The sequence below is a fragment of the Balaenoptera borealis genome (genome assembly GCF_965194805.1).
Source record: "Balaenoptera borealis genome assembly, chromosome: 1".
Lineage (NCBI taxonomy): Eukaryota > Metazoa > Chordata > Mammalia > Artiodactyla > Balaenopteridae > Balaenoptera > Balaenoptera borealis.
This window is the reverse complement of record NC_138860.1, coordinates 88,991,530-89,016,721: the sequence shown is the minus strand read 5'-3', so window position 1 is coordinate 89,016,721 and position 25,192 is coordinate 88,991,530. Positions and strand designations below refer to the sequence as shown.

Here is a 25,192-nt window from a genome sequence, read left to right as displayed (position 1 = left end):
CACAAAGCCAGCTCAGTATGGGTTGGGCAGTATCTTACTTGATTTTTTTTTTTTAAAGATGATTTTCACAAAACATGGCAGAATGGTACTCCTGCACCCTAAGGGTTTCACCTTTTGAGGGTTTTTTACTCCATTTGTAGCGGATGATCCCTTCCTACCTTATGCCCAGCAGCATCTGTTTTGGAGACAAGGCAGGCTAAGAAGGCCCGGCACCGGGCAGCTGATTGGCAGTGGCAGGAGCAAACCCATCACTGTGGCCTCAGAGCTGTGATTGAACCAAAGGTCGGTAGAAGCTCCACCCTTAACCGCTCGCTGTGCTGACCTCTGCTGTGAGCTCATAACGTGTATTAGGGCCTTGCAGTAGCAGAGCTGGAAGGGGATGGGCCTGAACAGCAAGGTGGCTTTGAGCTGCTTTGACCGTGAGCACAGTGTTTAATTCCCCTAAGCCTTTGTTCCCTCATCAGTAAGAGGGATAACGAAGCCTCTCAGGATTTAATGGCTTAAAAACGTGGTGTATGGGAAGTGCCCGAGGCACTTGGGTTCTTCATCCCTATGTCTTTCTTTAAGAGCAGACGACCAGGTCTCAGTCGCTTACATAGAATCCCATGCACCAAAGGGCCCTCCCTTTGCCCTTGTGGTAATATTCTGCCAGATCTGGACGTGGGGTGTCCTGACATCAGACAGCCCATTCTCTCTGCCTGGAAAGAGATCAAGAAGCATCTGGTGGGGAGGGGGGGCAGTGGGTGCTGGAGCCCATCAATAGCTAGAAAAACAGACTGAGATTGATAAGTTAAAACTCAGTTAAAAATTGAGCTCAATCTTCAGCCTCTTCTCAGAAGCCCCTAGACAAACCATATTCTGTGCTCTAAGGTGGTCAAAACAATTCTAGAAACCCAAATTACTTGAGCATCCCCAAATATCTTCCGAGACATGGGTGGCTTGTGAAGGCATGGGACACATTCACTGTATCACCCTGTCCTGTGGCTGTCCACGTAAACTCTCCTAAATTTAAAAAGGCAAGATTAAGTTCAAGATCCAGCTGGTGCTGTTTACTCCTTCGCGTTTCTCTGTGGTTTGTGGCATCTCTGCACTGCCTAACTTTAGAGTGGAATTTCCTTCTTGTGTGTCTTGGCTGGGAAGCAGAAGGTTTGCTGAAAGCTCAGTGAGGGAGGCAGACAAATACTGGGACAGGAGGGAACTGGCCTCCGAATGCTGGCTCCTGGGACTCTGAGATTCAGAAACATACGTACGTACGTGTGTGTGTGCGTGTGTGTGTGTGTGTGTGTGTTTAGTATGTCCCCTGGAGACCAGAAGTTGCCTCATGGTCAGTGGGCTGCACCACTCTCCACATCTGTTTCAATATACTGTGACATGTTGGTATTCTTGCTTGAGATGCGTGTAACAGGCCTCAGTGCATTTATCAAGTCATCACTCCATCCTCTCCTGCTGTAGGTTGTCCTGGGTGATTTTTTGCCCCAATAGGGAAGTTCTTTATCTGCATGATAGTAGCCGACCTTAGGGTGAAAATGGTGACCGGGCAACTGGAAAATCATCCCTTCATATGCTGACCTTAAACAGGGGGAGAGGGCTTTGTTCAGAGCCAGCAGGAGTCAGTTTTAATGAAGTAGATGCCGGAGCTACCAGAGGAAGTCCTAGGGCTTAGTATCAAAGTCAGTGAAGAGGGGGAGAGGAAGGGGCTGGAAACCTCTGTGCAGTGGTGACAATGACCAGTGCCCTCCTGGGTGCCCTGCAGCTGATCCAGGGCTCATATTCTGCTGGCGTGCACGGGATGGGCAGCACCTTGATAGTCTCATTAAATATTTTTAATATCACCCCCACATAGTGTCCAAATGACTCGCAAGTGGAAGCAGGCCTGGCTGTGGCATTCGGTGACACAGAAGGTCCTGGTTGCTCAGGCCACCAAGACCCCCCAGCAAACTATGTGGATAGAAGGCAAGGCCCGGAGTCTCCTGCCTCAAGAGCTCAGGTGATTATTGTACTAAGTGAAGTAAGTCAGACAGAGAAAGACAAATATCATACGACATTGCTTTTATGCAGCATCTGCAAAAAAAAAAAAAAAAAAAATGACACAGATGAACTTATTTACAAAACAGAAACAGACTCAGAGACTAAGAGAATGAACTTATGGTTACCAGGGGGGAAGGATGAGAGGGAGGGATAGATTGGGAGTTTGGGATTGACACGTATACACTGCTGTATTTAAGATAGGTAAACAACAGGGACCTACTGTATAGCCCAGGGAACTCTGCTCAATATTCTATAATAACGTAAATGGGAAAAGAATTTGAAAAAGAATAGATACATGTATATATATAACTGAATCACTTAGCTCTACACCTGAAACTAACACAACACTGTTAATCGACTATGCTCCAATATAAAATAAAAATGAAAAAAAAAGAACTCAGGTGAATAAGGGCTTTGCTCCCACGACTACAGACACTACTCCAGAGATCCTAGGAAAGGCATACATTGTCCTGCCAGGGCTGCCAACTAGACTGAGGGCCCCCAAACAGCTTGCTGAGGAGGGGCAGGCAATGGGGGTCAGCCAAGGGGGGTTGCTGGGTGGCAGCTACAGCTGGTGTAATAGAGCAGGGGTTCAGCGAGCAGCTGGAGAGGGCCTGGGAAGGGAGTCAGCTGATGCAGGATTAGGGCTCACGCAGCGCTTTATCTCGGATTTTCTGGTGCCTGTTGTGAAACGAACAGCCTGGAGCAAGCAGTGAAGTGGGCGGGCCCAGCACCTCATCCCCCTGTGCCCAGTGTCCTGTTATCCCTAGGGCGGCCTGCCCACGCCAGCCCTCCTCCCCACTGACAGAAGCCATCCTCCCTCCTCCAAAGTGCCCCTTTTCTTGCTGGGGTGCCAGAGGAAACTTTCCACAAGTCAGTAAGTTAATAACTTAAATAACTTCATGCCCCTGAACCATTGCTATTTTACAAGAAGATCCTAGATAAAGCAGTGCCCTAGCTCAAGAGGGAAAAACCATCCTCTAAGGGAAAAATTTCCTGCTAGGGATTGAAACAATGTTTTTGGCTGGAGGGGCCCAAAACGTAACCTATTAACTTCTGCCCTGTGTTCACTTGTGCCGATAACACCAATAAGGCATGAGACCAAGGAGCTTTGATCCTCAGCTCCTGAAGTCATTCCTGGCCCCTGTCTGCTGGCTCTGTAAGGTGTCTTAAGATCAGGGAAGGAAGCTGAGGGTGGAGGCTGTGTTTCACCCTTTGTTTCCCCTGTAGCTCTCAGAGAATGGAATTGGAAGGGAGAGAGGGAGGGTGTGAGGTGAGTGCTCGGCAAGTTCACTGCCATGGGTGTACATGCGGGTGGGGAGAGTGGGACCTCAGAGCCAGGGGCTCCAACAGGTTTCTCTGCGTGACAGCTGCTGCACTGGTTTGTGTTCTGGTTGCCAAGAAATATGGGAGTTATTCCCTCCTCTCCTACTTTTTAATTGTGTTATATAAGCTTAGTACCAAACATAAAATTTAGAAATTCACAGAAAACCCTAAGGAACAAAGAAAGAACTAACAGCACAGAAATTTAATAATAACAATAACCACAAAGCTATAACAAATGAGAGGCAGGTCATCTGGATCTTGAAGGAGACAACGGATCTGCCACATTTCCGGTCTGTGACTCAAGGCTGAGCCTTCCCTCCATCCCTCCATCTCCCTCTTCACAAAGGGCTCCTCCAGCACCACAAGCCCATGACAGTGACTGCAGCAGAGAGAGGCAAGAAGGACCCACTAAGGATGGCCCCTCACTCTACAGGGCCGGTGCTTTTGGGGGCTGCTGTGTCCAATCCAGTCTATTTACCAACTAAGAGTGGGGGACATTTATACGATCGAGAGAGGGCAGAAATTCTATAGCGTACTTTTGCAAGGAACCTGTCCACATATCTGTAAAGTTTAAAGAAACAAAAGAAGGACATTCAGTCATGAGTCTCACCCTGGGCATCCCCCCTTTCCCCATACCTGCTCCTTACCCGAGGCAGGCTCTCCTGAAGATATCCCGAGGTCTGGGGTGTTCCACTACCCTTCCAGCAACAAACCTGGACGCCTGAGGGCCCTGAGCCCAACGCCATGGGAGCCAAGGCTGGGAGGTGGGCAGGGTCCCCGTGACACGTCCTGTCTGTGATGGGAGAGCAGGCTGGGCAGTGCAGAGGCAGAGATCCGCAGAGCACTGCACTGACATACAATCTTTATTTCAGCTAACATCTCACTGCTGTAGGTTCATGGCTCCTGTGAGACAAGGATGAGGCCCAGCTTTTCTTTCCTTGGTACAATGCTGCTTAAGCATGTGGACCAGGAGAGGGAGGGAACCTGACTTGGAAACTCTCCCTTGAAAAATGCCAATTCTCTCTCTCTTTCTCTGTCTCTTCTTTCTCCTCTCTCTCTCTCTCCTCTCTGCTTCTGATGACTGAACTAGCTTGACACATTTAATGGCCCCCTCTTTGCCACTGACTTGCCCTTAAGAACCATATTACAAACAGACAACAGATAAGCAAACAAACTGATGACTCCCTGGTAGCGCCAAAGTCTGTTGAGTTGCTTATGGAGCTTGCCGTTCTCAAGCATACCCTGCAGGCTGGCCGGTCGGCCCCCTTTCCAACCTCGCTTACCTCCTAACATCCCAGAGGCACACTTCAGTTGCCCCACAGGGCTGAGAACGCTGGCAGTGGTTAGGAGTGAACAGAGGACACCCCTTATCCTGCAGTTTTCCTGTTTTATCCGGGTATCTCGTTTACCCAGGACTTCTTCCTCATCTTTCCCTGTTCCCTACCCTGCCCTTGGCAAACATTTTTAGTCTTCCCCCTTCATATACCAAAGTAGGGGAAAAAATTTAAAAACAGGAAAATATAGATGAAGTATTCGGGCGCAGGGACTGATCTGTTGAGATTTATGGGTTGTAAAAGAAATTGCTTCTCACACTTCCATTCTGCGTATCTTCCCAATTTGGAAGATTAACTGAAGGCAGATATCTGGGTCCATGCACTACAAGATTCTAATTCTGAATCTTTGATTTTCCTTTAAAAAGTACCATAAAGAATTCTCCTATTTCTCTTCCCGATTCCATCCTCTTCCATCAAACTCTTCTCTCCTTATGCTCCTCTCCACTTATTTCCCAAATCTCACTTCTTCTCCCCAGAAGGAATAGCAAGATGGGAAGATTGCTCACAGCCCCTTAGCCTAAGGTTCCCTCCAGCCAAGGCTTCTGCCTCTCACAGAATCCCCAGCACCCTGTTTCCTTATGAGTCTCTCCAACACACTGGTGTGTTCCTTCTCTGATGTTCTTCATCTTTGTTACCAACTCGCCCCATTGGAGTAATGAGTTCCATAGGTTCACAGCCTGCCTGCTTCTGTTATGGATGCTAATTTTATTTCTATCAAGCTTCTAGGGGAGCTTCCTATCATGAGTAGATCAGGTAAACAAGTTGACTCTTTTTTTCAGATTCAAGATTTAAGAGCATGCCCCTCCCCCAGCTTTTGCCTTAGGCAAAGAGCCCCAAGAGTTTTACTTGGTCCTCGTGGTACAAACTCCCCACCTCTGATCATTTTGGAAGCTACGAACCCTCTCTGGCCTGTTTACACTCTCAGAACTGCATCTGTTACCCAGAGGAAAATCTTTAAGCAACCTACACTCTAAAATTTCACTCATCACCTTTAGACCAGACGCCGGGCATACTTTCGGTGATACCCTTCATCCACTTGCTCCAGGTATCAAGTGCCTGGGAAAAGGCTGTTTTGGTCACCAAGTGGTGAGAAATTCACTGTGGAATGAGAAGAGGCAATACTCACAAAGGGCTGCATGGGGTTGAGGAAGAGAAAATGGTAATAGGGACGCCTAGACCTTCACGTGGAGCTCTCCTGGCTGTGCTGCAAGGGGTGGCGAGGTCACCTAGTCTACACCCAGTAGAGCTCTGGGCCAGCAGAAGAACCAGAAGCAGCTCTCTTGGAGCTAGTACCTAAGACTTGTCTACTAGAAATTTTGTTATAGGAGTATGCCGTTATTCTGCAGTAAACATGCCCTTCCTCCATTGAAATCTTCATCATGTCCTTCTGCCAATGGTACCTAGCTTGAGGTGTACCTCAAAGCATCCTGTTTTCTAGTAGACACTTCCTTCCTAGCCCTAAGTTTTCCAACTCTGATTCATTGTAGTATTTCAAAGTTTTGTCCATTAACGTTCATCTCAGAGGTCCTATTTGTATTTTATTTTGGCTTTTTTTAAAATTTTTATTTTATTTTTTTTATTTGTTTATTTATGGCTGTGTTGGGTCTTCGTTTCTGTGTGAGAGCTTTCTCTAGTTGCGGCGAGTGGGGGCCACTCTTCATCGCGGTGCGCGGGCCTCTCACTATCGCGGCCTCTCTTGTTGCGGAGCACGGGCTCCAGACGCGCAGGCTCAGTACTTGTGGCTCACGGGCCTAGTTGCTCCGCGGCATGTGGGATCTTCCCAGACCAGGGCTCGAACCTGTGTCCCCTGCATTGGCAGGCAGACTCTCAACCACTGCGCCACCAGGGAAGCCCTATTTTGGCTTCTTTTTTGCTCTAACATGTCCCCTGTTCCAGATAAGATCAATGACTACGAGGTCTAGGTTTTCTGGAACATTCTCAGTTCCATAAGCTCAGTCTCCTTTTCAGGGCAAATCATATGTCCCAAGTTTTGCTTGAAAAAATACGGTTACCCCGATTTTAAAACCACCATCTGGCTTCTCCAGTCCTAACTTTTGCTTTGGTGTACTTTTCCTTTGTTGCTTTTTGGGGGCACTATTTTGTTTTATGTTTGGTAAGGAAAGGGGGTAGCTGGAAGAAGACAGTAATATTTGCTGATAACTTATTTATCATTAATTAATTCATTAATCTCTTTGGCAATCCTGCAAAGTTCGTATGACTTTAGAAATGAGGTAACTGAGAAAAGTTCAATAATTTTCTCAAAGATAAAGAGCTGATAAGTATCACAGCCCAGCTTAGACTTTGATATCTGGCTCCAAAATCTGGGCTTTTTCAACTGTTGCATAGATAGTATTTTCAAAGACCATACATCTGGCTTCCATGGGACTTCACTGTCCAGCATCCTATTTTGGGTGGTTATCTATGCTCAGTGCTGGGAAGCCACATGCTGCCCTCCTACCTCTTCCCAACTCTGCCTTCTGCTTCCCCACCCGGTTCTTCCCCTTTTGCACCTAACAAACCTTCTCCCAATCATATCTGATAGAAGTCGTCACTCTCACCCACTATATTCTAGACTTCTGTTGAATCCCTGGCTCTCAGCTCCTGGCATAGAATCTGAGAAAAATTGCCTTCTCCTCCTCTCTTTCTGCCTTTTTTCTTACCCTTGTGGTAGAATTGTTCTCTTTGGTCCATTATTTCTGTAAACTTCTCAGGAGACATACGCTTCCGGGAGGTGAGACATTTTGGCAGGTCTGAGGTACTGGATACCAGCTTCTCCGGGGGGGGGTGGGGGGAGCCTGGGAAGCAAAAGTAAGACTCTTAAACTTACTTCATTGTCAGCACTATTACCAATCACAAGTCCAATGGAGAGCCAGGCTCTGTGGGAGCTCCCGCCCCAGGGGAAAGTGCTCTATGTATGGCTTAGAATGTCAAGGAATGATAAAGCTCAGCAAACATAATGTTAGCAAAACATACAGGCAGACCCTCATTTAGTCACGGTGTATCCCATTTAGTGCTTAGACGTATGCCCTTGATCACATCCATCATAAGATAATCAACAAATGTTTACTGGATATCTCAAATCCATCAACTTCTCTTTAACCAGTTGCAACCAAACCACCACCGTCATCTTTTGCCTAGACTATTTGCTGGAACAATCTGACTGGTTTCCCCATATTCACTTTTGTTTCTCATCAATCTAGTCTCTAAGTAGTAGCCAGGGAAGTGCTTCGAATACATGAATTAGACAAACTTACTCTATTGCTTAAATCCCTTCAGGGCTTTCCTTTGTTCTTAATCACAACATAATTCTGTCAAGGTGGGAGCCTTGGTAGTGGTGAGGCAGAAAGTGGTTTCTTTTCCCAGATGAAACTGACCAGAAGTGCCTGATCAAAAGAATGCACTCACCTGGAGAAGCATCCTGGGACACCCGAAATGAAAAGAAACTTTCCGCTAAGCCAGAGCCATAAGAGAAGGCACCAATCCTGGAGCCAGCCAAGTCCTGGGCAGAGTGACTGCGGGCAAAGAAATCAAAATCTAAAACGACACATCAACATTATGTTCTGCATTGCAAATAAGCCACCAGTCTAGTCAACCTCTTGCAACTAGAAATGGGTTCTGGGCACTCTACACAAACAGGGACTTCTGGAAGACCCTGGGGGTAGGCCCAGAAGGAGGAAGACTTACCAAGAGGAGAACAGCTAAAGTCTAAGATACAGAAGTCATAGTGAGCATACCAGAATTTCTGGGATGTAAAAGGAACTTCTCCCCACCCAGGAAGACAAGATGAATTCAGTGAACTCTGAAGGCACCTCCAAGTGAAGGTCAGACCACTGGACTCATCTCAAGGCTCCCATGTTGACTGGCAGTGCTTCAGCAGTTGCACCTTTTTTTATTATATACTCATTAGGAATAATTTGAGCAAGTCCAATGATATACATATGTATTTTTCTCATGTTGTATGCATGTACTAGTAGTACAAGTGTTTTCTTGTAAAATCCACAAAATAGACTATCTATAAAAATAAAAACTAACATTTGGGTCCCTGCTGAGCATTACTGTTTTAATTGCTTTAGACATTTAACATTCATCAAAACCTTAGAAGGTAGGTATTGTTATTGTACAAATTTTATAGTTGGGAAAAAGAAGGCACATAAAGGTTAAGTATTTTTCCAAGGTCAAAGCTAATAAATGGTAAAGAGATTTGAACACAGGTTGTGGGCTCTAAAGCTAGAATCTCTTGACCAACATGCTTTACTGAGTACAGAGATTTTAAAGGATGAGATCAAAATATGCAGAAAAGTTCTATTTTCCTGCTGCACCAAATAGATCTTCCTCATCCCCTGGCATCATACGTGCACTTCACTTTGGAGACCACTGTTTAATACTGATGGTAAATCTACCTACACATACACCTTTGAAACCTGTTTCTTTCATTTTCCTTCCTTCCTTCTTTCTTTCCTTTTTGAAAAACTTCTGAACCAGAAGAGGAACAAAAGTTGGTTGAACCCTCAGACCAGAGGCCATGGGTAAGAGGAGGTGGGGTCACATGCAGTACTCACGGGGACAGAAGTGAGGTCAGGCATCCATCCAGGGATGAAGTGTACATATTCCCGTTGTGTACGGAGAGGTAGAGGGAGGCCTTGCTCTTCTTGTTGAACATGTCTAGAGAGGCCTTTTGAAATGCTTTTTCTACGTCCTTATTGGTGTAAGTGTCTTCCAGCTTTAGCCCCCTGTGAGGCAGCCAGAGGAATAGGCCAGGCGAGAAGCCACATGAGGGAAGGAATGCAGCAAGGGGAAAAGTGTAACAGCTACTGGAGAGAAGACTTTGGAACACATGTTTTTTATAATAGAATATTTGGAAATACAGAAAACACAGAGGAAAACTGTCACTAATAGTCTTACCATTCAGAGAGAGCACTTAGGTCATAGTTTTCTTATGGGATCCATTCCTAATTTTATACAGTTTATTGGAAAGTAAAATCATGCTATACATTCTGTTTAGCATGCTTCCTTAACTAATTTTCTCTATGACATTGTCAGCTTCTCTAACATTATTTTTAAAGGCTGCCAAATGGACCATGATATGATGTACCCTACTTTAACCGATTGCCCCATTTTTGTCCTCATTAGCTAAAATACTACAGAGAATAGCTACATGGTTTTTTTTTTTTTTTTCAGGAAACATTTTTTCTTCATTAAAAATTTTTAATGCAATTTTAAAAGGTTACTTTCTATTTACAGTTATCACAAAATGTTGGCTATATTCCCCATGATGTACAATACATCCTTGAGCCTATATTAGACCCAATAGTCTGTACCTCCTACACCCTTATGTTGCCCCTCCCCCTCTCCCCACTGGTACCCACTAGTTTGTTCTATCTATGAGTCTGCTTCTTTTTTGTTATATTCACTGGTATGTTGTATTTTAGATTCCACTTACAAGTGATATCATACAGCATTTGTCTTTCTCTGTCTGACTCATTTCACTTAGCATAATGTCCTCCAAGTCCATCCATGTTGTTGCAAATGGCAAAATTTTGTTCTTTTTTATGACTGAGTAGTATTCCATTGTATATGTGTACCACATCTTCTTTATCCATTCATCTGCTGTTGGACACTTAGGTTGCTTCCACACCTTGGCAACTGTAAATAATGCTGCTCTGAACATTGATGTGCATGTATCTTTTCCAATTAGTGTTTTTGGGTTTTTTGATGTATACCCAGGAGTAGAATTTCTGGGTCATATGGTAGTTCTATTTTTAGTTTTTTGAGGAATAGCTACATGTTCTTTTAAACATGTGGAATTACTGAGCCAAAGATGCACATCTTTTAAGGCTTTTGCTTCATGTTTTCCTATTACTCCCCCAAATCTTTGTATCCATTTACTATTGCTCATTTTCTCATAGACTCAATTCTGGGTATTCAAAAATTTTAAATGCTATCTAAAGAAAACATTAACTTGTTTATATTTGTTACTAATGGGCATGCACATTTAAAAATATGATTATGTGCATTTCTTCCTTGAGGAAATTTCTTGTCCATATACTTTGTTCAGTTTTCTACTTAGTGTGTTTTTCTTATTATTGATGAGACTTTCATATATTAGAGATATTAAGCTATTATCTTTGGTATATGTTAGAATTTTTTTCCATGGGGCAGGTCTTAGAAGCAGTGTTTGTGCTAATTTGGATGTTAGTGGCAGGGTTAGCAGTAGTAGTTAGAAACAGGGGCAGATGTTGGTAAAATACTCCAAAACTTGAACAGATACCAAGAAGAAATGGAAAGATTCCCTTCCCAGTGAGAACTCTTTGTATTCTTCTTTTCTAAATGTCTTGGAGTATCGCATCAATAAACAGCATTCTCTTTATTGACATCGAAGGGGAGTGAGCTGGACTATCTCTATTTCATAGGTGCGGGGATTTGAGGCAACAAGCAAGACATTCATTAAGCCACTGGCTAGTGAGAATGAGACCAGACACTCCCCAAGTTGCCATCCTGCATTGTGATTATTTGCTTCTAGGTGTTTCTTTCTGTACAGACTGTGAGATCCTCTAGGCAGGTATCATGGAGTCACATCCACTTTTGTGTCCCCAGAGTTTAGTATGATGTCTGACACATAGTTGATGTTCATAACATGTTTATTGCCTGAATAATTTAGCCACACTCCCTTTCCCCTTTTTCTTACTCTCCGAAGCTTCTTATAGTCACTTGATCTAGAGGTTCTGGCAGGGCCCCTGTGCTCCCTAAGATACAGGGTGAGGTCTCTGAGAAGACAATAACGCACTAACCCACGTGAGGACTTGGTGTCATTTCTACTGTGTTGGAGGATTGCTGTCTTTTCCCACAGGAGTGGCTGGTGGTCCAGACTCAAGGCATGAGGAAGCCTCCTCCTTCTCACCAATCATGAGCCTCTAGGCTCCTCATGAAGAGGACTCACCTGAAGGCTTCCAGCCTCTTATAGAGGCCGGTCTGTGTGTTGCTACTGGCTAACAGAAAGTCATTGAACATCAGGTGTGCCAGGGATTTCTGGACCATCTTGCAGAAGGGTGTGTGAAAGATCATAAACTCTAAATCATCAAGAGTGAAATGTCTATCGATGCCAGCTGGAAGAAGAAGTGTGAAAGCAAGGATGTGGCATGATCCACTTAGACATATTCTCCAAGATCTAACTGTGCTGAGGTGTCCCAGAAAACTGGCTCCTACCTCCGGCAAACACACAGAGGTTTGTTCATTCATTTTACAAGCATTTTACTAAGCACTCTACTCATAAAGACGGTAAAGAAACAAATATTTTCTTCCTATCTGCCATTGCCAACCTCTATGACAAATAATTCCTCAAATCAACCTCGTACTGTATTATTTTCTCTATTTTCCAGGGGAGAAAACAGAGTCGCCAAAATATGAAGCTGAGTCATGTGTCCAAGGTCACCCAGCTTGAAAACAGCTGGCTTTGGCTTTGGGTTCTGGTGTCTCTGGATCTACACTCCAGACTCTCTCATATTCCAAAGAGAAGGGCAATGCACACCCTGACCTTAGGAAAGTTTACAATTTGGTGCTGAGATCCAAAGTGGCATTGATCAAATTCCACATGAGATTAAGGAGTAAAATTAGAATGTCATAAGAATTCAGAGGATGTCAGAGCAATTAGCCAATAACAATTTTACAGTGGATGGGCAGAGGCAGAGAGGTCCAAGTTGACTCCTTTCCCATGGAGGCAGCCAGCATCCCACCCAGTGCAGCAGAGAGGGGCCACCCCTAAAGCGTCCATGCTGTGATGCTTCAGCACATGCCTTTTCCCACACTGAAACCTGCCTTTTTTAGGTGCCTATCTGGGCATGGCTAAACAGGTAGGAACCCCCCCTTTATTTTTTAAGTATATGGGTTTCTCTTTATTTTTAAAAGAAGATTCGTTTCTTTTCTGATTATGGAATTGGTACATATTTTTTAGCAGAAAACTTCAGAAAGTAAAGTGAAAATAAAATCAACTTCCAACACTACCAGGCAAAGAAAAAAAAATCACTGATAACACTTAAGTATACTGAAAATATAGGTAAGAATTTTCAACATCAACCAGACTTTAAAAGGTGGCAAACTATAAACCAAGAGTCAAATCACTCCTGACTTCATCAGAAACGAATCCTGGCCTCCACAGAATGTGGTCACCCTGATTCACACAGTACCTCCCCAAGTGGCTGGCACCACTGACTTCAGCTTTGACCTTGGATTGTTTACTCCCTTTCATTTAACTCAAGTTAGAGACAATTTCATACTTGACTCTGAGTGACTTCCAAAGGGACTTTAGCCTAGGCCCAGGAAAGGATGTCAGAAGAAGGGGACATGAAACAATTCTCTTGTGATCATTTGCAGAGGAGAAAAGAGTCCTTGTCTTAAGAGTTTAGGACATACTCTTGGCCTCGTGTAAATAGGGTCCCCACCTTCTGCCCTCTGAGCCCCATACCTTGCTCCCACTGGTTTTGGATCTTTTGACGGTATAACATGTAGCATTGGTCCAGGGCCCGTAAGTAGCGCTGGATGGAGAGCTTCCCATCCAATTGTGGGCACTCTGAAGTCATATCTGCTTTGTAGAAGTCATATACATTCTCCATGTGGGTTGCTCTAAGCCCTGGCAAGGCACACAGAGGGATTCGGGAACTGTACAAGGCAGCCCACATTGAGCAGAGAGGGTAGGAGAGCCACATACAAGCAGCCCCCTGGTCTTTATCTTTCTCGTGCCCAAGCCTGAGCCCACCGAACATCCCTCATGTGTTCAAAGGGAGTTGATTGGATTGCCGCTTTTATATAAATGAGATTTATATTTCCATTTCCATACCTAGATGGGCTTAAAAAAATCTGGAATAGATACCAAAAGTCTCAAAGGAAAGCTCTCACTTTATACCCAATTATCTTCTTTCGTTTTCAGTTGTCAGTTTAGCTCTCAAAGGGTCCTTGTCAGCAGCATCAGTGCCAGCTGTTCCACACATCATTATCCCAAAGTGTGATGGTGCAGAAGAGGCGACCTTGCCGATTCCTCTCTTCCCCTCCTCCCTGCCCTCTGCTCCCCAGTCCAGTCTTTTGAAGGCAGTCAATATCAACATCAAATCCACATTTCAGCCCTGCATAGTGGGTGTGCCAACTTGGAATTAGGAGCTAGGTATTTGGCTACGCCATGCACAGTCTCCCGGCACCACGTAGCCACTGTTTGCTACAAACCTCTCTCGAGGGCCAGAGGGGCCTTGGGCCCAACCAGCATTGCCACAGCTCCAGCCCTGCCTGTGGGGTGAATATTACCACTGGAGTACACTGCGATGTCTCCACAGACCACCAGGGCATAGTGACTTGTAATGAGAGACAGGAAATAATGATTATCACTACCAAATCTCAAGTAGACTGAAAGCCTCCTGTGTGCCAGGCACAATTTTAGGTACTGGAGATAGATCACTGAACCAAAATAAAAATTCTTGCCCCATGGAACTTATGTCCTAGTGAAATTCATCATGACACCTGTGAAATGCAATGTCAAAACTCAGTGTTCTGTGACTCTAGCTGTAAAATCCTCATTTATTCAGAATTCAGTTTCTGAATTCAATGAAAAATTCATAAATTAGCACTTCTGAAGATGATTTAGGTTTGTACTGATCACCTTACAGCACTTCACAGTACTACAGTGGAAATTTCTTTCAAATCATAGAAGGCCAAGGGATGGGGAGGGAAACTAATATTTGAAATCCTAGATAGACACGAGCTATCCTCAAACAATCCTTAAAATAATCCAATGAGGCAGGAAATATCCACATTTACAAAGGAAGACACTGCCTTCTAGAGAATCCAAGTAATTTGTCTAAGGTCACCCACCTCATGAATATGGAATTATATATTCAGACCCAGTTCTGACTGGATCCTGAATCACGTGCTTCGAACTATCTGGTATTACTTTCCTTCTGAGAAGAGTTAGTGTCAAGTAACCACATTTAATGTAGGTGACCCATAGTAACTACTTCTATAGTAGCCAGATGATTATTCAATAAATAATTGTTGTCTTGAATATTATTTGTTCCTCTTTCATCTGATAGTACTGCCCGCCCTCAAACTTGGGTTTGTGAGAGAAACATGGCAGCAATTTTAGTATTCTACCTAAACTGTGAGGAAGCCCCCAGGATTTACGCCAGCACTTGTGTTGAGAGCCATTATTTCTGTATAATTCAGTCCTCACAATAAGCCTATCTGTCAGATACAGTTATCTCCTCTTTATAGACAAAGGAATTGAGACCCAAAGAACTTGAGTCACTTGCCTAAAGCCACACAGCTAATAGATGGTAGGATAAAGATTCAGAATCAGGATTCCAATCCAAATTCATTGAAACCCAAGAAACTTCTCTTAAGATTATATAACAATTCAAACTCCAACCCCAACAAAACAGTATTGTTTTTTTTCTCTGCAATTTTATATATGTAAATATATAAAAATATAAAATATATAATAAACATATTATATAATATATATAAACAAAATTTATATATGTATATAAAATTTGGAAACTATAGAGTAGTATTTAGAAGCCATTAAGGAAAAAACCAGTCAATTAGACTGCCTAAAATTAAAACCTTCTATCAGAAACAAACTCAAAAGACAAACTGGGGAAGTATTTACAGTACGTAAAGCCAACAAAGGATTATTTTCATTCATATATAAGCGCCTCATAAGAAAGATAAGATATGTAATAGAAAAATGGCCAATAAACATCATAAAAATATCAAAGTTCTCTTATAATAACAAAGGAAAATCAATGATATTATTATTTTATTTATTAAACTGACAAAGATTAGAAAGTTTGATAATATATATTGTAGGAATGTACTTTAGTACAACACGTTGAAGAGCAATTTGGCACATTCTATAAAACTTTTAGATCAAACTATTCTGCAATTCCACTTCTAGGAATCTATTCCTAGAACATATTATCATGAGAGTGCAAAACTATTATACAATGTTCATTAAAACAGTATTTATAATTGCAAAAAACATACATCAATCTAAATATCCATCTATATGGGACTAAGGTTTGGCATATCTATCAATAGAATATTATGTGGCTTTTAAAAGAATGACTTTAGGTGACCTTATGTGTATATCTATCTATAGATCTATATATATATATCTTATATCTATTTATCTATCTATAGAATGACCTCTAAGATATCATAGACATGAGGAATAATGTGTACAATGTTAAAAAATGAATAGATAAGGGTACGTAGAAAATTCCTGGAAGAATACATAGAAACTGTCAGTGTTCCTGGAAAAATACATAGAAACTGTCAGTGTTAAATTATGGGAGTTGGTAATGGGGTGTCAAAGGGAAATTTTTCTTTACTTTTCACCCTTTTGTGTGTGTGTGTGTGTGTGTGTGTGTGTGTTTAACTGTTGGTTTCAATTACCTTCATTTAAAACAAAAAAGGACAAGAAAAAATGAGGTCTCTCAGGCAATCTGAGCCAGTACCACTCTTTCCTTCCCTCATACTCTACTGTCTCTCTGGAATGGTCCAGAACTTCTTGGTGAGTCCCAGAACCACCTTCTCCTATCTGAGGGCCCCCAGGTGGATGGTTGGCCAGGTCAGAAGCAGAGATCACATCTACACTGTCCTTGTCTGGTTTTAGCAGTTGCCATTAGACTCAAGCTTAAATATGCTTTTTGTTTTAGTATAGATTAACAATTTACATCCTAATAGTTTGTATAAATTTTTTCCCCCCAAGACATCACATTAAAGAAGGATGCATTTGCAGCCCTCTCCTGTGGAATACCCAACCATTCAGCAGAATCTACTCATTTGAAATGACATGTTTGAAGCTGATAATGCCCCCAAATATAGGCTCTGATTTTTGGTTAAAGGCTGGTGAGTGTCCCTTGCCCTTCACTTCTACTCTCTAACTAAATGCTGGGTTGGAAATATTGGTGGTGACAGTAGTAGGGGTTGCTGAAGAGGTAATAATACAAATGCCAAGCAGGAGAAGCACTGAAAGTACAGATTTGATGATGTAGAGAGTAGAACATGCCAGATCAATGGAATCATTGATGGCAAGGCTATGCAGTGCAGTTGAAAAAAACACTGAATGGGTGAATGGAATTGTACTGCCTTGCTGCATGAACAGAGACAAACCATTAAACTCTTCTTGGCCTCTTTTTAAAGTGAAAAATATTGGATTAGATAGTCTCTAGGGTCACCGCCAACATCAAGACTTCATAATTAATTTTATAATTAATGTTTATTATGGTTTCTAAAGTTTAAATTCTAGTTTCCAACTTAGTAAATGTAGGGCCTTGTCTGCCCAGGTACTGTTTTTTCACATCTCCATTGATATCTTGTTTAATGCCTGGAAGGCAGGTAGGCAAACAAAAACTCTGAGTCTCACAGAGGTTAAGGGACTTGTCATCAATTATTGACAGACCTAGGTTTCTAACTCTCCTAGGAACCAGGCAAGGGAGAGAAAGTAGAAATACTCTGTGTCATAGTCTATCCTGTGATTCTTTGGGTCTATTTTTTTCGGGGTGTTTTTCCTTAACACCTAAACTTGTTTAAATCCTTTAACATCACCAATCTCTTTCCCACTCAGAGACTTGGGAGAAACCTTAGAGAAACAGGAAGAGTGAAATGGGAAATATACCGAATTTGATTTGGTGTCTTGCTTCTGCCACGCACTACGTGTAAGATATTAGATCCTCCGTTTTCTCCCCCGTAAATCAGATATGACACCCACTTCCTAGGCTGTTGTGAGGACCAAATGAATGACTCTGTGAACATGCTCCCTAATTAACTGTATAAAGCTATACAAGTCTGAGTGGTTATTATCATTGTGGTTGTTGGATGATCGCAGCAGCTGTATGAAGAAGGTGTCCTTCCCTCCCTGGATGAAACCACCCAAGGAAAGGAGAAGCAAAACTGAGGATTCGGCCTCCAACCCAGCTCCCTTCTTATATAAGGCCTCTGGCAGCACGTACCATCCCAGGAGCTGGACTCCAGATTATATAACAACTCAAACTCCAACCCCAACAAAACAGTATTTTTTTTCCTCTGCAGTTTTATATACGTAAATATATAAAAATATAAAATATATAATAAACATATATATAATATATAAAACAAAACACTGAATAGAGAGAGGCAGTGTCACCACTGAATAGAGAGAGTCAGTGTCACCGTGGCAGGCACTGGTGGTGTCTGTGCCCTCAATGTCAGTGTTGCCTGAATCCTGGAAGAGCTCCATGAGCACTGTTTTGACAGCCTTGGACTTGTCGATGATGGTCTCAGTGCCCACTTCCAGCCGACCCACAGATTCCCATGGGAGCTGCGTGAGCTCCATCAACTGCTGCACCACCGTCAGGCACAGGGAGTTGATGCCCTCCTGGACTGAGCAGAAGCCCATCTGGGTTTGGCCCATGCCCACTGTGTACTTCCCTGCCTCCACATCGTTAAACTTCTCCATGTCTGTTTGGTCCACATATTGGGCTGGGAAATAGACCTCCAGGGCAAGGATGCCCACATTCTTTGGCCAAGTATCTCTTTTGGCCAAGGGGATAGCAGGGACTGTAGAAAACCTGTAGTAGAGAAAACAATCAAAATTCCACTAATGGGCTCTAGCTAGTTTCCTCAAAAGACAGTACAGCAAACATTTCATTCATTTTTTAAAAAATATATTTTAAAGATATCAGATGAATACAAGTTTAGGATTGTTATATTTTTATCAGATGAATACAAATTTCGAATTGTTGTATTTTCCTGTTGAATTTACCCTTTTATCCTTAGTAAATGTCCCTCTGGCCTTTTTTATAGCTAAATACATGTGGAACAAGCAACGTCTGTGGGAATACAGAAGACTGAGAGGGCAATTCCAAACTGGAGCAGAGAGAAAGTGGAGAAAGATTCAGTAAAGAGGGAAGAAAATGTTTCTTTCCTGGACCCACCACCTCTCTTCAACCCTGACTCCTAATCCCTCTGGAGAAGATCTGGAGTTTCTCCTTCTAGCTACAAGTAAAGAACTCACCAAGTCCACCTTCTATTTGTTCCACATAAAAAGTACCTGAAAGCTGGTTACTTTAGAGATATTCTTAATTTTCCAGATGGTGAAAGCAAGGCACACATTGGTGAAGCGATGTGCTCAGGGTAACTTCTCCGTTTCTCATCTGTTAGAAATATTCTGTCTTTTCACTCATGAGTGCCACCAAATTCCTTTGACTTGGAATTGGAATTTGACTTGGAATTTCCACAGGAATTGTAGCTCAGATGGAATGTATCCATCAGTCATCCTCAGGATTCTGGGCTTCTTGTAACCCCAGTTTTCCCATCACAGAGGTCACTTTAAAGGACTGCTGTGAGGCGAAAGTGGATCATGCGATCACAAGATAGTGAGGCAAAGTGATAAATGTTTATTCATATCTGACAAAAGAGAATTGAAGTTTAATTCTCTGCCCTATTGATTTGGTGACACTCAAATAATTAGAGTTTATACTCTCAAATGTTTGTGGAAGAGCTTCCCAGTACCTAGAGCTAATGGTTACCCAGAGCTCAGTCCTGTGCTTGGCTGGGTTTTCTCTCATTCTCATTCTCCCTCTGTCTTCTCTAAGCTGCCCCCATCCCTCTCTTCCCAGTTAGAAATCTCAAGTCACAAGGAAAGTTTCCAAGAATTAGTCACTTTGTAACTTTTGTAAATGTCTTGGTAGGGGGTTATTACTTGGAAATGGATTCCAGAGCCTTGAAGAAAAGTTAACATGTAGAGGTTTCCAGAAACATCAGGCCACTGGAGTTAAGAGTATCCATTTAATCTTGTACTTTCTCTAAAGAATAATCACTTTATTTAATTTAAAACTGGTTTTGTTCTGGTGTTGCTTGGTTCAAGAACATGCATCAAACTTTTATTTCTTTACTCAATCTCGCCTCCTTCTCTTGTGTTTCAAAATTAGCTATTAGGGCTTCCCTGGTGGTGCAGTGGTTAAGAATCCACCTGCCATTGCAAGGGACATGGGTTCAAGCCCTGGCCTGGGAAGATCCCACATGCCGTGGAGCAACTAAGCCCGTGCGCCACAACTACTGAGCCTGTGCTCTAGAGCCCGCGAGCCACAACTACTGAGCCTGCGTGCCACAACTACTGAAGCCCACACACCTAGAGCCTGTGCTCTGCAACAAGAGAAACCATGACAATGAGAAGCCCACGCACTGCAACAAAGAGTAGCCCCTGCTCACCGCAACTAGAGAGAGCCCGTGCGCAGCAACGAATACCCAACACAGCCAAAAAAAAAACACAAACAAAAAACAAAATTAGCTATTATATGCCAGGCACTGTGCTATGGAGGGCTGTGGGGGTGAAGGGGATGGGCGGTGGTCAAGGTTCTTGGGGGCCTCCTCCACCAGTAGGAGGAATGAGATAAGCACATACATGCTATATAACCCAACCAAGAGTCAGAATGTGATAAAGGCCATAAGAGGGATATGGGCAAAACCCCACGGGAATTCAAAGGAAGCAGAGATTTCCTGTGTGTGGGAGAATCAGGAATGGCCTCATGGAAGAGGCTAAATTTGAGGTCAACCTTGATGGATAAGTGGAGCTTCTTCTGATGGAGAATTGGAGGGTGGCTGCAGGGGCAGTGCCACAGCAGGGGGTGATTGAACGGGTAAGGGTACCTGGAGCAGAGCGTGAAGGGGGGCAGGAGGACGACAAATGAGAAAAGCAGGAGGGGACCATGAAGTGGAGGGCAAAGTTCTTCCTTATTTTAAAGGCGGTTGAAGCACATGGTGTGGGAGCCGTCTTTATGGTGGATTTAGAGCGAACGCGGGTTGGATTAGAGGGGATAGACATACAGAGAAAAGGAGAGCCATAAAGAGGACTCTTGATACCCATTCAGGCCATGGAAAATGGGATTAGCTGTGAGTACACCAGAAGGGAAATGTGAATGATAATTTCAAGTGTTTGAACCAAGGACATCAGAAGGAGGGGGCAGGTTATGGGGGACTGAGGTTTATCTCTTGGAGGACAGCCAACGGTTGCTTATTGAGACAAGCAAATCCACTTCAATCCCTTCCTCACAAATGCAAACACATGTTAAATTCTGAGCTGGGACATTAGGCCTGTACTCAGGGAGCGGGGAAGTGTGTTGATGATGGTGGGGAGTCATGAAGAAAATAAGAAGGCTAAAGGCATCTCTTCCCACCCGACACGTCCATGCACCCAGGTTCCCTGGGCACCAGGCAAGGGAAGACACTGGACGAAAGGTGTTTTTCTAAATATTCTTGGAACGCAGTGTAGAAATGGGAAGTAAGAAAGGGCTAGTCCTAAAGTACAGTGGATGGTTTAGGGGTCCCCGGGTGCTAGCGGTAGCTGTGTTACCATCAATGCTGGGAGACTGTGAGCCCTTGGGCTGGACTGGGGGAGTGTTTGCAAAAAAAAAAGGAGTGTGTGTGTGCTTCTGTGCACAAGCACATGGTACACACACACACACGCACACACATACACTCTTATCTTTACATCTCATGTCCCCCTTTCATGAAATCAGAGAGCAGAGAAACACGCTTTTTATCCTCAGTCCATTTTGAATCTGGCTGCAGTGACTTGAAGCAGCTGGTTTTACTAACACTGCAGGTGACGCAGAATCCTGAAGGTCTCAGCAGGGGCTGGAGGGAAAGGTGCAAACGGTGGTGGAGAGAATGCCATGGGTCCTGGTACTGATATTTCCACTGCTTTGTGCCACTGGGGGTGTAAAACGTGTCTTGCTGACATCAGCAGGTGCCAGAGGTTTGGGATCCTGGAATTCTGTAAACAGACCTGGGCTGTCTCTTTAGAGATGAGGTGACTGAGACCTTGAGAGGTTAACTTGCTTCTCTAAGGCTGCGCCCAAGCCTTGCCAACTTTTGACTGGGATTCTAGTGTCTTCTGCCTCCAGAAACCCTGCCCCTGCTTATCGAGGCTCTGTGGCTTCTAAAACTGGGCACAACTTCTCACTTAGAACGTGGGCAAGTCAAAGAAAAACATCATCTCTCCAACATGTACATACCTGCGCTGCTCCTGGGCATGTATGGGAAAGGATGGCACTGATCTCTCCTTTCCTGGGCTCTTGTGGCAGCCTTGTTTATGCTCAGCCAACCTCAGGAGGCTATGGTGTTCCTCGTAACACATCCTAAGGTAGTCCAACCTGGTCTTGGACCCTTGTCTGAGTTACTCTCACTTGGTGGTCCAGAAAGCTCTCTGTCAAGTTAGCTGTTATTAATGTATTGTGATAATAAGAAAAATCTTTCAAAACCAAAGGGAATGAATCTTTTCATAGTAGCCCTTTAAGTAGTTGGGAGTGGGTACTGGCATACAGGCAAAGGGCTGGGCATTAGAGAGGATGAAGAGCCTGCTCCATTTCTTCTGTTTTTATTGTCGCTCTTGTGTTTGTATAGCGCTACACAATTTCCAAGTGCAATGCAATAAGTGCTGCAATAAAAGTACAGGAGCCCTAAAGAGGTGATTGTCATCTGAAGCTCAAGATCTCCTGAGGAGGAAAGGTCTACTTTACTGATGAGGCTAGTGATATGTGGACAGGTGATCCAGCTTTCCCAAAGATCTACAGCTAGTAAATGGCAGCTTGGGCACTCAACCATGTCTTTTGACTCCAGATTCTATCTTCCCTACTTACTTTTGTGTGTGTGTGTGTGGTTTTTTTTAATGTCTTTCTTGGAGTATAATTGCTTTACATTGTTGTGTTAGTTGCTGCTGTATAACATAGTGAATCAGCTATACGTATACATATATCCCCATATCTCTTCCCTCTTGCATCTCCCTCCCTCCCACCCTCCCTATCCCACCCTCCCTATCCCACCCTTCTAGCTGGTCACAAAGCACCAAGCTGATCTCCCTGTGCTATGTGACTGCTTCCCACTAGCTATCTATTTTACGTTTGGTACTGTATATATGTCCATATGTACACTACCACTCTCTCACTTTGTCCCAGCTTACGCTTCCCTCTCCCCATGTCCTCAAGTCCATTCTCTAGTAGGTCTGCGTCTTTATTCCTGTCTTGCCCCTAGGTTCTTCATGACCATTAAATTTTATTTTATTTTTTTAGATTCCATTTATATGTGTTAGCATACGGTATTTGTTTTTCTCTTTCTGACTTACTTCACTCTGTATGACAGATTCTAGGTCCATCCACCTCACTACAAATAACTCAATTTTGTTTCTTTTTATGGCTGAGTAATATTACCTTGTATATATGTGTCACATCTTTTTTATCCATTTATCTGTCGATGAGCTCTTAGGTTGCTTCCATATCCTGGCTATTGTAAATAGAGTTGCAATGAACATTGTGGTACATGTCTCTTTTTGAATTATGGTTTTCTCAGGGTATATGCCCAGTAGTGGGATTGCTGGGTCATATGGTAGTTCTATTTTTAGTTTTTTAAGGAACCTCCATACTGTTCTCCATAGTGGCTGTCTCAATTTACATTCCCACCAACAGTGCAGGAGTGTTCCCTTTTCTCCACACCCTCTCCATCATTTGTTGTTTGCAGATTTTTTGATGATGGCCATTCTGACTGGTGTGAGGTGATACCTCACTGTAGTTTTGATTTGCATTTCTCTAATGATTAGTGATGTTGAGCATCCTTTCATGTGTTTGTTGGCAATCTGTATACCTTCTTTGGAGAAATGTCTTTTCAGGTCTCCCCCCCTATTTTTGGATTGGGTTTGATTTTTTGATATTGAGCTGTATGAGCTGCTTGTAAATTTTGGAGATTAATCCTCTGTCAGTTGCTTCATTTGCAAATATTTTTCTCCCATTCTGAGGGTTGTCTTTTCATCTTGTTTATGTTTTCCTTTGCTGTGCAAAAGCTTTTAAGTTTCATTAGGTTCCATTTGTTTATTTTTGTTTTTATTTCCATTTCTCTAGGAGGTGGATCAAAAAGGATCTTGCTGTGATTTATGTCATAGAGTGTTCTGTCTATGTTTTCCTCTAAGAGTTTTGTAGTGTCTGGCCTTACATTTAGGTCTTGAATCCATTTTGAGTTTATTTTTATGTATGGTGTTAGGGAGTGTTCTAATTTCTTCTTTTACATGTAGCTGTCCAGTTTTCCCAGCACCACTTATTGAAGAGGCTGTCTTTTCTCCATTGTATATTCTTGCCTCCTTTATCAAAGATTAGTTGACCATAGGTGTGTGGGTTTATTTCTAGGCTTTCTATCCTGTTCCATTGATCTATATTTCTGTTTTTGTGCCAGTACCATACTGTCTTGATTATTGTAGCTTTGTAGTATAGTCTGAAGGCTGGGAGCCTGATTCCTCCAGCTCTGTTTTTCTTTCTCAAGATTGCTTTGGCTATTCGGGGTCTTTTGTGTTTCCATACAAATTGTGAAATTTTTTGTTCTAGTTCTATGAAAAATGCCATTGGTAGTTTGATAGGGATTGCACTGAATCTGTAGATTGCTTTGGGTAGTATAGTCATTTTCACAATGTTGATTCTTCCAATCCAAGAACATGGTATATCTCTCTATCTGTTTTTATCATCTTTAATTTCTTTCATCAGTGTCTTATAGTTTTCTGCATACAGGTCTTTTGTCTCCTTACATAGGTTTATTCCTAGGTATTTTATTCTTTTTGTTGCAGTGGTACATGGGAGTGTTTCCTTAATTTCTCTTTCAGATTTTTCATCATTAGAGTATAGAAATGCAAGAGATTTCTGTGCATTAATTTTGTATCCTGCTACTTTACCAAATTCATTGATTAGCTCTAGGAGTTTTATGGTAGCATCTTTAGGATTCTCTATGTATAGTATCATGTCATCTGCAAACAGTGACAGTTTTACTTCTTTTCTGATTTGGATTCCTTTTATTTCTTTTTATTCTCTGATTGCTTTGGCTAAAACTTCCAACACTATGTTGAATAATAGTGGTGAGAGTGGGCAACCTTGTCTTGTTCCTGATATTAGTGGAAATGGTTTCAGTTTTTCACTACTGAGAACGAAGTTGGCTGTGGGTTTCTCATATATGGACTTTATTATGTTGAGGTAGGTTCCCTCCATACCTACTTTCTGGAGAGTTTTTAGTCATAAATGGGTGTTGAATTTTGTCAAAAGCTTTTCCTGCATCTATTGAGATGATCATATGTTTTTTATCCTTCAGTTTGTTAATATGGTGTATCACATTGATTGATTTGCATATATTGAAGAATCCTTGCATTCCTGGGATAAACCCCACTTGATCATGGTGTATGATCCTTTTAATGTGCTGCTGGATTCTGTTTGCTAGTATTTTGTTGAGGATTTTTGCATCTATGTTCATCAGTGATATTGGCCTGTAGTTTTCTTTTTTTGTGACATCTTTGTCTGGTTTTGGTATCAGGGTGATGGTGACCTCATAGATGAGTTTGGGAGTGTTCCACCCTCTGCTATATTTTGGAAGAGTTTGAGAAGGATAGGTGTTTGATAGAATTTGCCTGTGAAGCCATCTGGTCCTGGGCTTTTGTTTGTTGAAAGGTTTTAATC

At 42.8% G+C, this 25,192-nt stretch overlaps 1 protein-coding gene and 1 long non-coding RNA gene across 2 annotated transcripts; one reads left to right on the top strand and one right to left on the bottom strand.

The window, feature by feature from the left end:
- The first annotated feature begins 1,268 nt into the window (after window positions 1-1,268).
- LOC309617607 lies at window positions 1,269-20,057 on the top strand. The gene is made up of 2 exons (XR_014238083.1): window positions 1,269-1,987; window positions 18,516-20,057. It is a non-coding gene; the product is annotated as an uncharacterized lncRNA (long non-coding RNA).
- Window positions 1,981-18,291, bottom strand: HMGCS2 (3-hydroxy-3-methylglutaryl-CoA synthase 2; the record flags this gene model as incomplete). The annotated part of the gene is given in 9 exon segments (XM_082346326.1): window positions 1,981-5,736; window positions 5,740-5,786; window positions 7,349-7,483; window positions 8,094-8,200; window positions 9,248-9,418; window positions 11,626-11,791; window positions 13,147-13,311; window positions 13,899-14,159; window positions 17,883-18,291. Coding segments are annotated over 9 exon segments (1,518 nt in total), but the record flags the coding sequence as incomplete, so codon positions are not given.
- Window positions 20,058-25,192: the final 5,135 nt, after the last annotated feature.